Below are 12,338 nucleotides of genomic sequence, written 5' to 3'. Positions count from 1 at the left end.
GACGAGTAGTCGGGGAGTACACAACTCGATTTGCAACTGTATATATCTGATAATTTATTTATCTTGAAAATGTTGTAGCATCCCCTAATGTATTTATATGGAACATTCTTTATGTGACTTCGATAGCAAGTTATTTTTATTTTAATTTAATTTTTAAAAAAGTTAATTGAATTTTATATGAAACAGGTTTTTTTTATAAGTTTGATAACTAAAATAATATTAATTAAATAAATTAAGTAGTAACTAGTTATTCTACCGGCGCGTCGCCGCGGAATACGCTATCTACACAACAAAGTTTTGGACCAAATTTTATGTCAAATATTTGAACTCAAAGTTTAAAAAATACCTAAACATGTAGCAATAACAATAAAAAAAGGGGGATAACTACAAAAACTAGAAATGAACTTTACTCAATTTCACGAAATTAGCAATATCCTTTGAAAGTTTTACTTTTTAGAAAGTATCTTTTGTTTATTAGCAGAAAAAGTAATATCTGACCTGGTAACTTGCTGACGTGTCAGTTTGATTTTTAATTCACAGAATTAGAAATGAACTTTGGATGAATTCACAAAATTAGCAATGTTATTAATTTAATTAATTAATTAAATAATAATAATAATAATAATAATAATAATAACAACAATATTAATAAGGGGGAATTGCATATATCCCCATATATGATATCAAATTACAAAGATTCCAACTAAAAACTTAAATAACAAATATACATAATCTTATTAATTAGACAATTATACCATTCTCTTTTTAAACGACAACTTATCGTGAGTGTTTTCCGACTTCAGTATAAAATAAGTTATTATTTTCAATGTCAAATACTGCTCTAAATCACTAATCTGCCACCATTTATTGTATACTTCTTTGTTTATATAATAAACATTTATTCTTTGCTGTACGTATGATTTTTATGTTATTATGAAAGTATTCTTTTTTATTTATGAGATGATCAACTTCATATAAATGTATCAAATCTATTAGATAGAATATTAATATGTCATGTATTTTATTTAGCTTATTGATGTGCAAAATCGAGCTTTAAATTTATAACTAAAAATATCTTGAAACTCACTACTACACACTATCAGACAGTGGACCCGTTCGTATGCAATATAGTTAAAAAGTAAGTCCGTATTCGTTCGCGGGGATTGGTTTTGAAATAATTGTTTAGTAAAGTAGTTTGGAAACAAGGGTGTTACTTCAAATCTCACTTTGACAATTAAATTAAAGTAAATTTAAAAGACAAAACATATAAAAGTAAAGAGAATCTTCAAGCAATATAAATAAGGATCATCCACCTTGAATTCACTTGACTTCAAATGTGATTACATTCAATTAAGACCAAATTCATTTGAATTGAAAAGATAACCATGAAAGGATTAAGGTGCTCACGTGATACCACCAACCGTGAACAAATTACCCAATCACCTAAGTTGCTAATTAAATTACCCAAGCCGGTACCACCAATGCCTAGACAACTTTTCCAACAATTAGTTTGATCTTTTTTTTTTTTTTATCATTTTGGTTGGTTGGGACATAGCTTGGAATATCAATTATGTAACTTGGTAATCTGCAATTGACTGGAGTGGTGATTGAGTTTGGATAGATTCTATGTATGGGTGAAAATTTTAGCTAGCTAATATGAGATGTTTGAATTCAAGTTTGTTAATAAAAAAGGATTTAATGGTCATGATAAAATTTATATGATGAAATGGGTAAACATGTGTGTTTAAAAGAAAATGATGAGTATATTTGTTATTTAAGTTTTTAGTTGGGGATATTAGTAATTTTGCTTGCATATTTGTAATAATAATAATAATAATAATAATAATAATAATAATAATAATAATAATAATAATAATAATAATAGTAATAGTAATAATAATAATAATAATAATAATAATAACAACAACAACAACAAATATACTCATTATAATAATGATATTTAAATTAAGTTTTAAGTAAATTTTAATGTAATTCTGTATGGATATCTGAAAACACCTCAATATCAATGACAACGACTCGTAAGCTTCACCGATCTGATAACTGAGTGAGACGATCCAGATTTCAGTTGAACAAATAAAGTAAAGATAAATGCAAGAAAACTAAATGACTGAAATATATAATGCTAATTAAAGTATCAAATATTAATTTATCTATTAGATTTATTTTGAAAATAGAAAGTAATTATTCACTGTATTATTATTATTATTACTATTTATAAAAGTTCTTTTATTATTATTATTATTATTAATTAGTAATTATTCACTGTATTATTATTATTATTACTATTTATAAAAGTTCTTTTATTATTATTATTATTATTAATTAAAATAATAACATTGCTAATTTTGTGAATTCACAAAGTTCATTTCTAATTCTGTTAGTTAAAAATGAAACTGACACGTCAGCAGGTTACCAGGTAAAATGTTACTTTTTCTGCTAATAAACAAAAGATGCTTTCTAAAAAGTAAAACTTTCAAAGGATATTGTTAATTTTGTGAAATCTAGTAAAGTTCATTTCTATTTTCTGCAGTTATCCCTAAAAAAAATAAAAACAATAACTATACTAATGGTTTGAATGTTATATGAACGTAAGACATAATGATGATGAAAGTTATTATATATTAAAAGGTAATTTAAACAAAAAGACAGATGAAAATAATTAAAACTAAATGTTTAAAATTCAAATCGTAAGTGCGTGAAAGTTGTTTGATAAAAATCCAAAAGATTTATGTCAAGAAAGTAAAAATGAAAACTTTGATATAAGGCAAAAGTTAAAATATGGAATCTTTATGAGTTTATAAAGAAAATTGATAAAATTATTATGTGTTATAAGAACTTATACATTTCATGCATAAAGGACTTGTAAAATTGTACATGCTTTATAAAACATAAACAATAATTATATTAATGTTTAAACGTTACATGAATGTAAGACGTAACGATAATGAATGTTATTATATATTAATCATGTTATATATATATATATATATATATGGGTGAGTTATTTTGAGAACATACAAATAAAAAAGAACTCAAGAACCATTCTAGACCACATATTCTTTGTTTCTCTCTCTCTCTCTTCAATTAAATAATAAAATTCACCCAAATCATTCAAAATGTTTTATTTCACAAATCGTAAATAGATGTCCACCGAAGGAAAGTCGTGTATAACAAATGATTTTTCCACTTGCTTCGCAAACTTTACGTGTACAATAACACTTGTATCAATATATATATATATATATATATATATATGGGAAAAAGGAATATAAGGCTGTCTGGCAACTAAGCTTAGGTGTGGAGCCCCTCATATACTAATATTTTATTATTTATTGTTTAATGAATAAATGCATGGGCTCCATGATTTTTATGGATTAAAAAAACAATATGTGAGTATTCCACACCTAAGCTTAGATACCCGACAGCCTTATATTCCCATCCCACTATATATATATATATATATAGTGAAAAGTTATTTTGAGAACTTTTTTTTTACGAGAACCTTTGAGAACTTTTCAAATCAAGCACAACCGATGATTATTCTTTACATGAAAATTGTTTTTTGATTGTTTTCTGAATAACTTATGTGTAATTTTAAAGTTTTTAATTATGTGGAGGCATGATATATCATCCGTTATACAACTATGTGAAGATTTGGATTCTTGATCACATGTGCACGGATATTGCTATGATTACATGTGATCGGCTTGCATACATGTGATCATAGCAATATTCGTGCACATGTGATTAATAATTCAAATCTCCACATAATAGTATAACGGATGATAATCCATGATCCACACAATTATAAACTTCAAAATTATACATAAGTTATCATAAAACAATCAAAAACAACTTTAATGTAAAAACAATCATCGGTTGAACTTGATTTAAAAAGTTTTCAAAAGTTCTCGCAAAATAAAGGGTTCTCAAAATAACTTTACCATATATATATATATATATATGAGGGGTTATTTGAGAACTCTTAAAAAAAAACCCAAGAACTACTCCATACCCTTAGATTAAAAAAAAATGGATGGACAATTAATATTAAAAATAAAAAACCCAACTCAACACTAGAGGGGTATTTTCGTCAGCTCTTTTTTTTTCTCTCTCTTACTTTAATACAATTCTATCTAAATTCACTAAAAAACTTTTATCTCACAAACCGTAAATCGTTAGACGAAAAGAAAAGCATTGGTAGTCATAGAATTTCGTGCTCTTTCATTAGAAATGCGATTCGCTATACTTTTGTCGACCTTTTAAATTTCGTTTTTTTTTAACACGTTCATCTTACACATGTGTAAGTTGTACTTACCCTAATACATCCCGCTCTAGGGTTTAGGGTTTGAAGGTCGAGGTTAGCCGATAGGCTAATCAAACCTTAAACCCTAGAGTTGGAACCTTCATCCGTTTTGGGTTTTTAGGGTTTATCATTTAAGGTTTAGATTTTCCTGGGTTTTTAGAAAGTAGCTTCGCCATTGGATTAGAAATTAAGCTTTAGGGTTTAGTATTTACGGTTTTACAATGCGTCCTCATTATTTTTGAACTTTATAAGTAACTTACCTATGTGTAGGTTGTACTTACCCATGGGCAGATTGTACTTACCCATGGGCAGGTTATACAACTCACTAGTTCAGGTCTTTCCTACACATGTGTAGGTTGTACTTAGACATGTGTAGGATAAACGTGATGGAAAAAAAACCGAAATTTAAAAAGTCGTCAAAAGTATATCAAATCGCATCTCTAATGAAAGAGAACGAAATTTCAAGACTACCCATGTTTTTTTTCCGTCTAACGATGTACGGTTTGTGAGATAAAAGTTTTTTAATATTTTAGATATTTTTTGATTTAATAAGAGGAGTAAGAAACAGAGTGCTGGACAACTTTTTTAATAATGACAAACATGTCCTTCCTGATCTTGATGAATGGAGGGCTAAGATTGGTTCTTGCGTTCTTTTTTTTAGTGGTTCTCACTCACCCCTATATATATATATATATATATTAAAACAATAGTTATCCTAACATTTTAAAGCCTTCTACAATTTAAAGTTATTTTTAAAAATTGCCATATAGGTCTTTATCCTATGTGGCATCTCTATATTTTTTTACAATATATAGATCTATAAAATTATATTATCTAAAATTATTAAATTAAATAAAAATAAAATTTATATATAAACAAAATCTTACAAAAATAAAAGTAAAAAATCACATTCTATATCATAATAGAAACCGTACCAATTTAAAATCTATTTTTAAAATTGGAAAATATTTGGTTTTCAAATTATTTATTTCTTAATTTTACTATCCAATATAACCAATATTATATATCACATTGTAATATAGTTTTTTATCCTTTTCATGGTGGTGATTTTACGTTTTATAAAAACTATTATCAATTACTAGGTAAATTCAACGTAATTTGAGTCATAAGTTTGTTCTTTGTAATCTAATTATAATTTGAATTTGGTTTCTAACTATATCTAATTAAAACTTTTCAACTTTTATAAATTTTATTATTTGATGAAGTAAGTTTTATGAAACTATTTTTTTTGAAAGAGTGTGATGAAATTCTAATAAGTCACATATCACTTTGCAAAAAATAAAAGATCGTTATGATTTTACATTATATTTACATTTTAACTTCATTTTATGTTCATTAGTATTGCATGAAGTATAATATGCGATAGTTAATATGAATATTTGATAACGTATGTTTTTATATAAATGCAAAGATTTTTATAAATAATAAGAGTTATATTTTGAATTTATCTATTTCAATAAATGTAAAAATTTCCATTTAATGATAATATAGATTTATATGTACATGCCTAAATAATATATAGTTGTTAAAAGTTATTATAAATATTCATATAACTAAAACAACATTTTTAAATAACCGCACATCGTGCGGGTAAAAGAACTCGTTTATATATAAAGTGTTATTAATTGTACACGTAAAGTTTGCGAAGCAAGTGGAAAAATCATTTGGCATCTGAATTGTTATACACGACTTTCCTTCGGTACGTGCACATCTATTTATAGGTAATTTAGAAAAGTTACTTGTTAAATTAGCCACCATCCCCTGTTAAGTGTTCAAGACTCACTTGAATTAAAGCATGGATCACAAGATGAATGTTACGTATTAAAATGTTATTCCTGGTATCTTATATTCATATTCTCTGACTTATGAGTGCATGAGCAGATACCGTGTTTGAAAAAGCTCATTCCCACATATGCCGAATCACCAGTAAAGATACCTGGTTGTATCGGACTCCAAAATCTTCAAAAGTTGGCACATCATAACAGCGTGGAATAGATTTTACCTATATGCGGGTCATTGTGAAGCTTACAAGGTTTGTAACCAGCTACTGTCTAGACTAGAACAAACTTTGTATTTGCTGTGATATTTATTTCTCATGTAACGTCATTGTACTATTATTTATTACCCTGTGAGATCAGTAAGTTATCCAACTTACAAGTGTTTTGAAAGCAGGTGAGTGTTAATAATGATAACTTACATGGGTTGGATTGGATCATCAAGATGCACCGTTTGTTTGGGTCATACATCCACTGCAGTTGACTTTTCTGTTGACCTTCCAGATTTATGTTATAAGTATACAAGTGGCGAGTCACCTATTAGTTGGTTTGTGGCTAGACTCTGTTGCAAGTTAAAACAAATTGAGGAAACTACAACGACACATTCATCCTCTGAAATTATGTCTATAAGTTTTGCTCCTCCGATCCACAAAATAAGATAAAAATCTTTAATTGGTTACTTGATGTTATTAATCCTGGTCCACAAGATTATTTACAAAGTGAACCGTTGTGGTAATTTACAATTTGGAAGTGGTATCTTGATACAAATAGTTACTATACATACCATGGAGCTGAAAAATGGATATCATGGCGCACAATCAGTGGGTCAACACGATAACCATCCTTTTATTTCAGGAGTCAGACTTGTTACCCAACCCAGTTGGTATCCCTAGCTTTTTGGGCAACTTCGTTCAGTGACAATATGTGAACTACTTGAACTTAATTGTGATTCGGGATGCGTTGAAATCAACAAAGGCCCAGCAAGAAGACGCGAATTTTTTAAAAACTTGTTTTAGCTCGAGCCAAGGTCGAGCCGAGTTGTTATTACACGAGCTGGGCCTAAAATTTCTGATACCCGACTCTACTCGGCACGTTGACACCCCTAACTTTAGGTATCAATTGTCATAGATTTCAGATGTGTGTTTCGCATATATACCACGGAATGTGTGTGCATGTGTTATTTTTTTTTTTTTTTGTCTTATACCAGGTAGTGATTCCTCAAAGTTGTATTCCATGAGCTGTAAATCAGATTGAGGTGCGAGATAAGTTGCTTACAATTGTTTAGTGTCAACTCATCTCTCGTCTCGTGTATTTTGTGATTTCCATGAACTGTTAATCTAATACATATACGTCAAGTAGAGTTGTCATTTGATTCACATATTTGAGAAGCCGTTGGCCATGACTAAGGGCGGTACGAACAAATAAAGTTCAAGATGGGGCAAACATAAAAAAAAACCTATGAATTGCTTTTTCAAAACAGAGCATTAAATTCATAAGAAAAAATATATAAATTCATATATTGTGAATCACATATATACTTCTCAAAAGATTATACATATTCATAACTACAAAGTCCATGCGAAGACAATTTGCAGTGAAACAAGTGGCTGATATAGCCCCACGCACGACAAGAGAATTAAAAGAAAGAAATTGCCAAGCCAGATAAGGAAGATAACCCCACAAGCAACATCACCTCATATTAGTACAAAAATGGCTCGTTGAAATTTCATGTTTTATCCTTTTTAGCTCACCCACTATTGAAAGCTCAAGTGGAAAAAGGTAGGAGAGTTTCATGATTCTTCATCTGCAACTTAAATTCTTATCCTTGGACCGGTCATACCTTTTAAATAGATTTCTTAATTGTAATAATAAGCTACCTTATATCAAAACCAGATCATAAATTTCAAAATTCATATTACATTATTTGATGGCAAAAGTTGCAACTGGGGCTCTCGCTGTTACGCCAGTTGTGGCTAGACTTTCAACAATATTATTGATCGTTGTGATTGTGCTTTCATGCACATCCATTATGATGGCCTCTTCATCATCATCATCATCTTTGTCTTCGAGGGCATGGAAATATGATGTGTTTCTTAGCTTCAGAGGGGAGGATACTCGCAAAAATTTTGTAGATCATCTCTACTCTAGTCTTGAACAACATGGAGGAATACACACTTACAAGGACGATGTAACACTTCAAAGGGGCGATTCCATCGGCCCATCCTTGTTCAATGCTATCCAAGACTCGCAAATTGCCCTTATCGTGTTCTCGAGAAACTATGCCGAGTCTTCTTGGTGTTTGGACGAACTTGCATACATTATGAAATGCAAGGAGAAGAGAGGCCAAATCGTTATCCCCATATTTTATGATGTGAATCCCTCTAATGTTAGAAAACAAAATGGGCAATTTGGCAAAGCTTTTAACAAAAATTACAAGTCAGTTAATGAAACATGGAGAAAAGCACTCTTTGATGCAAGTAATATTGCTGGATGGGAACTCAAACACATTGCCAACGGGTACATTTTTTTCTCCTCACATATATACAAAGTATGCAACTTTTGTTTTATTTTTGTAATTGTGGGTATACGCTAATCATCCACAAATATTTTCTGTAGGCATGAAGCAGTTGGCATAAAAATAATTATTGGTGCTGTTCTAGATAGATTGTTATATGTGAATTCAAATGTTGATGAAAACCTTGTTGGAATGGGGCTACGCTTTAACTATATTGAATCAAAATTGAAAATTGGGTTACATGGTGTGCGAATGATCGGGATATGGGGAGTTGGGGGTGGTGGAAAGACCACTCTTGCCTTTTTCGTTTATATGAAAATCCGTGACCTTTTTCAAGGTCATTGCTTCATTGAGAATATTCGGGAAAATTCAGCGAAATATGGCTTACAAAAGCAGCAGGAAAAGGTTCTGTCAGAAGTTTTGAAAAAAGACTTGACGGTTGGGAGTGTTTTAGAAGGAAGATTCAAGATTAGAAGTATGTTATCTCGTAGGAAGGTGTTGATTGTTCTTGACGATGTTGATGACCTTGAGCAATTGGAGGCATTAGCAGGATCAAATGATTGGTTTGGTGAGGGGAGCAGAATAATAGTCACAACTAGAGATGAGCATTTACTAACAACTCACAGGGTAGACGAGGTGTGTCGTGTCAGTTTATTATCAGTTGACGAAGCTATTCGGCTCTTTAAAAGACATGCATACCAAGAGAATAACCCTGTACAAGATTATGAAAAACTTTCTCTTCATGTGATTTCTTATGTTAATGGGCTCCCTTTAGCACTTAAGATTATAGGTTCTTCTCTCTATGGCAAAGACAAGAATGAGTGGATTAGTACCTTGGATAAGTTAAGAGAAATACCGAATCGTAAGGTCACAGATCAACTTAAAATAAGTTATGATGGTCTTGAGCATGATGAGAAACAAATTTTCTTAAATATTGCATGTTTCTTAAGAAGGTGCAACAAAGAAAATGTGATGAGTATACTCGACGCTTGCGGGTTTCACCCTCACATTGGGATAAAGGTTTTGATACAGAAGGCATTGATACGTATTTCTTCAGAGGGATTTCTTGATATGCACGATCTGGTTCAAGAAATGGGACACCACATTGTTATAGGACAACATCTCAGCAAACCTGAAAAAGTTAACAGAGTTTGGCGATCTCAAGTGATTGAAGCCATCCAATATCAAAATGATCCTTTGGAAATTGAAGTAGCCCTCAGATATGATAATGCTCCAACAAAGATATTCCCTACCCTTATTTCAAACATTAAGATACTGCGATTCCTTGAAGTGATTACTTGGCATGTGGACAGCTATAATGATGATCTTAATTTCATTTCAAATGAGTTAAAGCTTCTTCCTGACTCGTTTCAACCTGGGAGGCTACTTGTTCTACATTTCGGTTTCACCTTGCAAATAGAACTTTGGAAGGGTGATAAGGTAAATCCTAACGTTTTCTTAGATATATATAGATACAAGTGTTATTATCTAGGGTTAAGTGCGCCGGAATGCACCAACTAATCAAAAAAAGTTATTGTGTGCACGAACTTTGGGGTTGTTTTATAATATTCAGTAAACTTGAAAAGATGGTTATAGTAAACATGGAAGCAGTTTTCTACTTATTATATGTAAATCATTATTTTTATTGTGTGCATAAACTAATCCCAAAAAGTTATTGTGTGCATGTCACGTAAGCAGTCAACGTGAAAGTGGTGACCGGCTAACTTTTTACCCAGTTACTTTTGTTTACTATGAGACTCCTGAACAAGTTTCCTGAATACAATAAAACAAATCTAGAGTTCGTGCACACAATAACTTTTTGGGATTAGTTAACTGCATTCCGACGCACTTAACCCTATTATCTATATCTATATCTATATTTATACTACATTATAAAACATTTGTTACCTTTATTGTTTTTAACTAAGTGGTTTATAACCTTAAAATGTTCATTTCTTATATTCACTATATTAAACATTACTTTGTTTCTGTGCATATTTATCTACTGATAAACTAGAAAAGTTTCTTGTTTAACCACTATCTCCTGTTTAATGAATACGACACACTTGAAGCATGGAGCACAAGATATGTGTATGAGATGTATGCAATGTAATAAAATGTTTAAACTCGTATCTTATATTCATATTCTCTGAGCAGGAACCATGTTTGCAAGAGATCCGTCCCTCATATGCCCCAGCGCTAGAGATATTTAAAGAAAAATTTGCGGGATCACTAGTAAAGAGACCTGATTGTACAGGACTCCCATATCTTCAACGAATGGTACTCCTATACTGCGTTCGTAGATCACGTGGAGACCCTTCAAGTACCGTGTACGTATATTTAGGTCATTGTGAAACTTACAAAGTTCGCAATGACAAACAAGTGTCTAATTTAGAAGTAGAAATGTCATCTTGGTAATTCTATTTCTCATATAACTCCTTTGTAATATTACTTATATAAATACAACTTCCTACCACTATTAATGTGCTAAGAAATCTGAATCTTACATGGTATCAAAGCAAACCGCGGACAACTTGGTAAAGTTGCATTAAAATGATAATGTTGGTATAGAAGTTCTCCGACCATTCATTAGTCGGAAGATATTGTACTAATCTTATTTTGCTAAAGTTCAAACGTGAAAAGATTGTTCAATGTTAAAGACATATATAGATAACAAATTGCATGTCTTAAAAGTTAAAAGCCAAGACCTGTGCTTATAACAAAAGGAGTCTTAGGGAGTCCTGACTGCCACGTCACCCTGCCTATAAGCAAGCTTCTTCAAGACTTCTTTGCCACATCATCAAATAATTTATTAAGTTTTTTTGTTATTTAAACACATAACTAAGTAAACACTTTTAATAATAATAATAATAATAATAATAATAATAATAACATTTCATTAATATTAAATAATAACAAATGAACTTTAATAATAATAACTTTTAAAATTAATGTTTTAAACAAAATATATCTAATAAATATAATTTTTATAAAAGTTAGAGGGGTAAAATGAAATATCACTTTTGAAAAACAAAACAAGAAAAATATACAACATATATTGTAAATGAATGGTTTTTTTCTTTATATATATATATAAAAGATAGTATATATGCAAAAGATGGATGGTTGGTTCTTTGAATGAATGTAAAATAAACCCCATTTGACAATCAGAGAGAAAGGTTATTTTTTTTTAATTTATCGGCATCTAATATTCCAAGGCCCCACATTTGAGCGTCCAAACTAATTCTTGTGGGAGAAGTTGATGAAGGACGCACGGCGGAGGACACTCGTTATTGTTAGCGTCTAGCATCCAAGCCTTCAAGAACGCACCGGAGAAGATACTATAAGCACAGGCCTAAGAGGATAAAATGATTAAACTCCTTTTACCCTAAAGTTTTAAAGTAGCTAGTTCCACCCAAGTTTAGAAGAATCCAAAAAAATCAACTGATGAAAAATGTTTCCTAAACCGAGGAGCTTAAATTCGACTTAAAGTACTATTCGAAAATCAAGTAATTGATAGCCTAATACTCCTTACTTGCCACGTACGTTTGTTAAGAAAGTTTACCTTATTGGATTCAAACTGAAAGATGGAGAAATACCGATGAGTTATCCAACTTAAAATTCAAGGGCTAGTTCTTCAAAGCAATCATATTTTTAAAAAGAAAATACTCGATTCTTATTCTACTCTATTTTCAAGGAC

The 12,338-nt window shown here is 30.5% G+C and overlaps 1 protein-coding gene across 1 annotated transcript; it reads left to right on the top strand.

Annotated features, from left to right (window-relative positions):
* The first annotated feature begins 8,035 nt into the window (after positions 1-8,035).
* LOC122579591 (disease resistance protein Roq1-like) lies at positions 8,036-11,133 on the top strand. Its single transcript, XM_043751779.1, has 3 exons — positions 8,036-8,640; positions 8,740-10,078; positions 10,796-11,133. Exons 1-3 carry the CDS (start codon positions 8,051-8,053, stop codon positions 11,054-11,056), a joined length of 2,190 nt encoding a protein of 729 aa, XP_043607714.1. The 5' UTR covers positions 8,036-8,050; the 3' UTR covers positions 11,057-11,133.
* The last annotated feature ends 1,205 nt before the right edge of the window (positions 11,134-12,338 follow it).

The sequence above is a fragment of the Erigeron canadensis genome, chromosome 8 (genome assembly GCF_010389155.1).
Source record: "Erigeron canadensis isolate Cc75 chromosome 8, C_canadensis_v1, whole genome shotgun sequence".
In the NCBI taxonomy this organism is placed as follows: domain Eukaryota; kingdom Viridiplantae; phylum Streptophyta; class Magnoliopsida; order Asterales; family Asteraceae; genus Erigeron; species Erigeron canadensis.
The sequence above is the reverse complement of the archived record's forward strand: the minus strand, read 5'-3'. Positions and strand labels throughout refer to the sequence as shown.

Bases quoted from the DNA above. Each gene is read 5' to 3' on its own strand.
- LOC122579591 (XM_043751779.1), top strand. From the start codon at position 8,051: ATGGCAAAAGTTGCAACTGGGGCTCTCGCTGTTACGCCAGTTGTGGCT. The intron at 8,641-8,739 runs GTACATTTTTTT...TATTTTCTGTAG, and splicing joins CTCAAACACATTGCCAACGG to GCATGAAGCAGTTGGCATAA. The intron at 10,079-10,795 runs GTAAATCCTAAC...TTCTCTGAGCAG, and splicing joins AACTTTGGAAGGGTGATAAG to GAACCATGTTTGCAAGAGAT.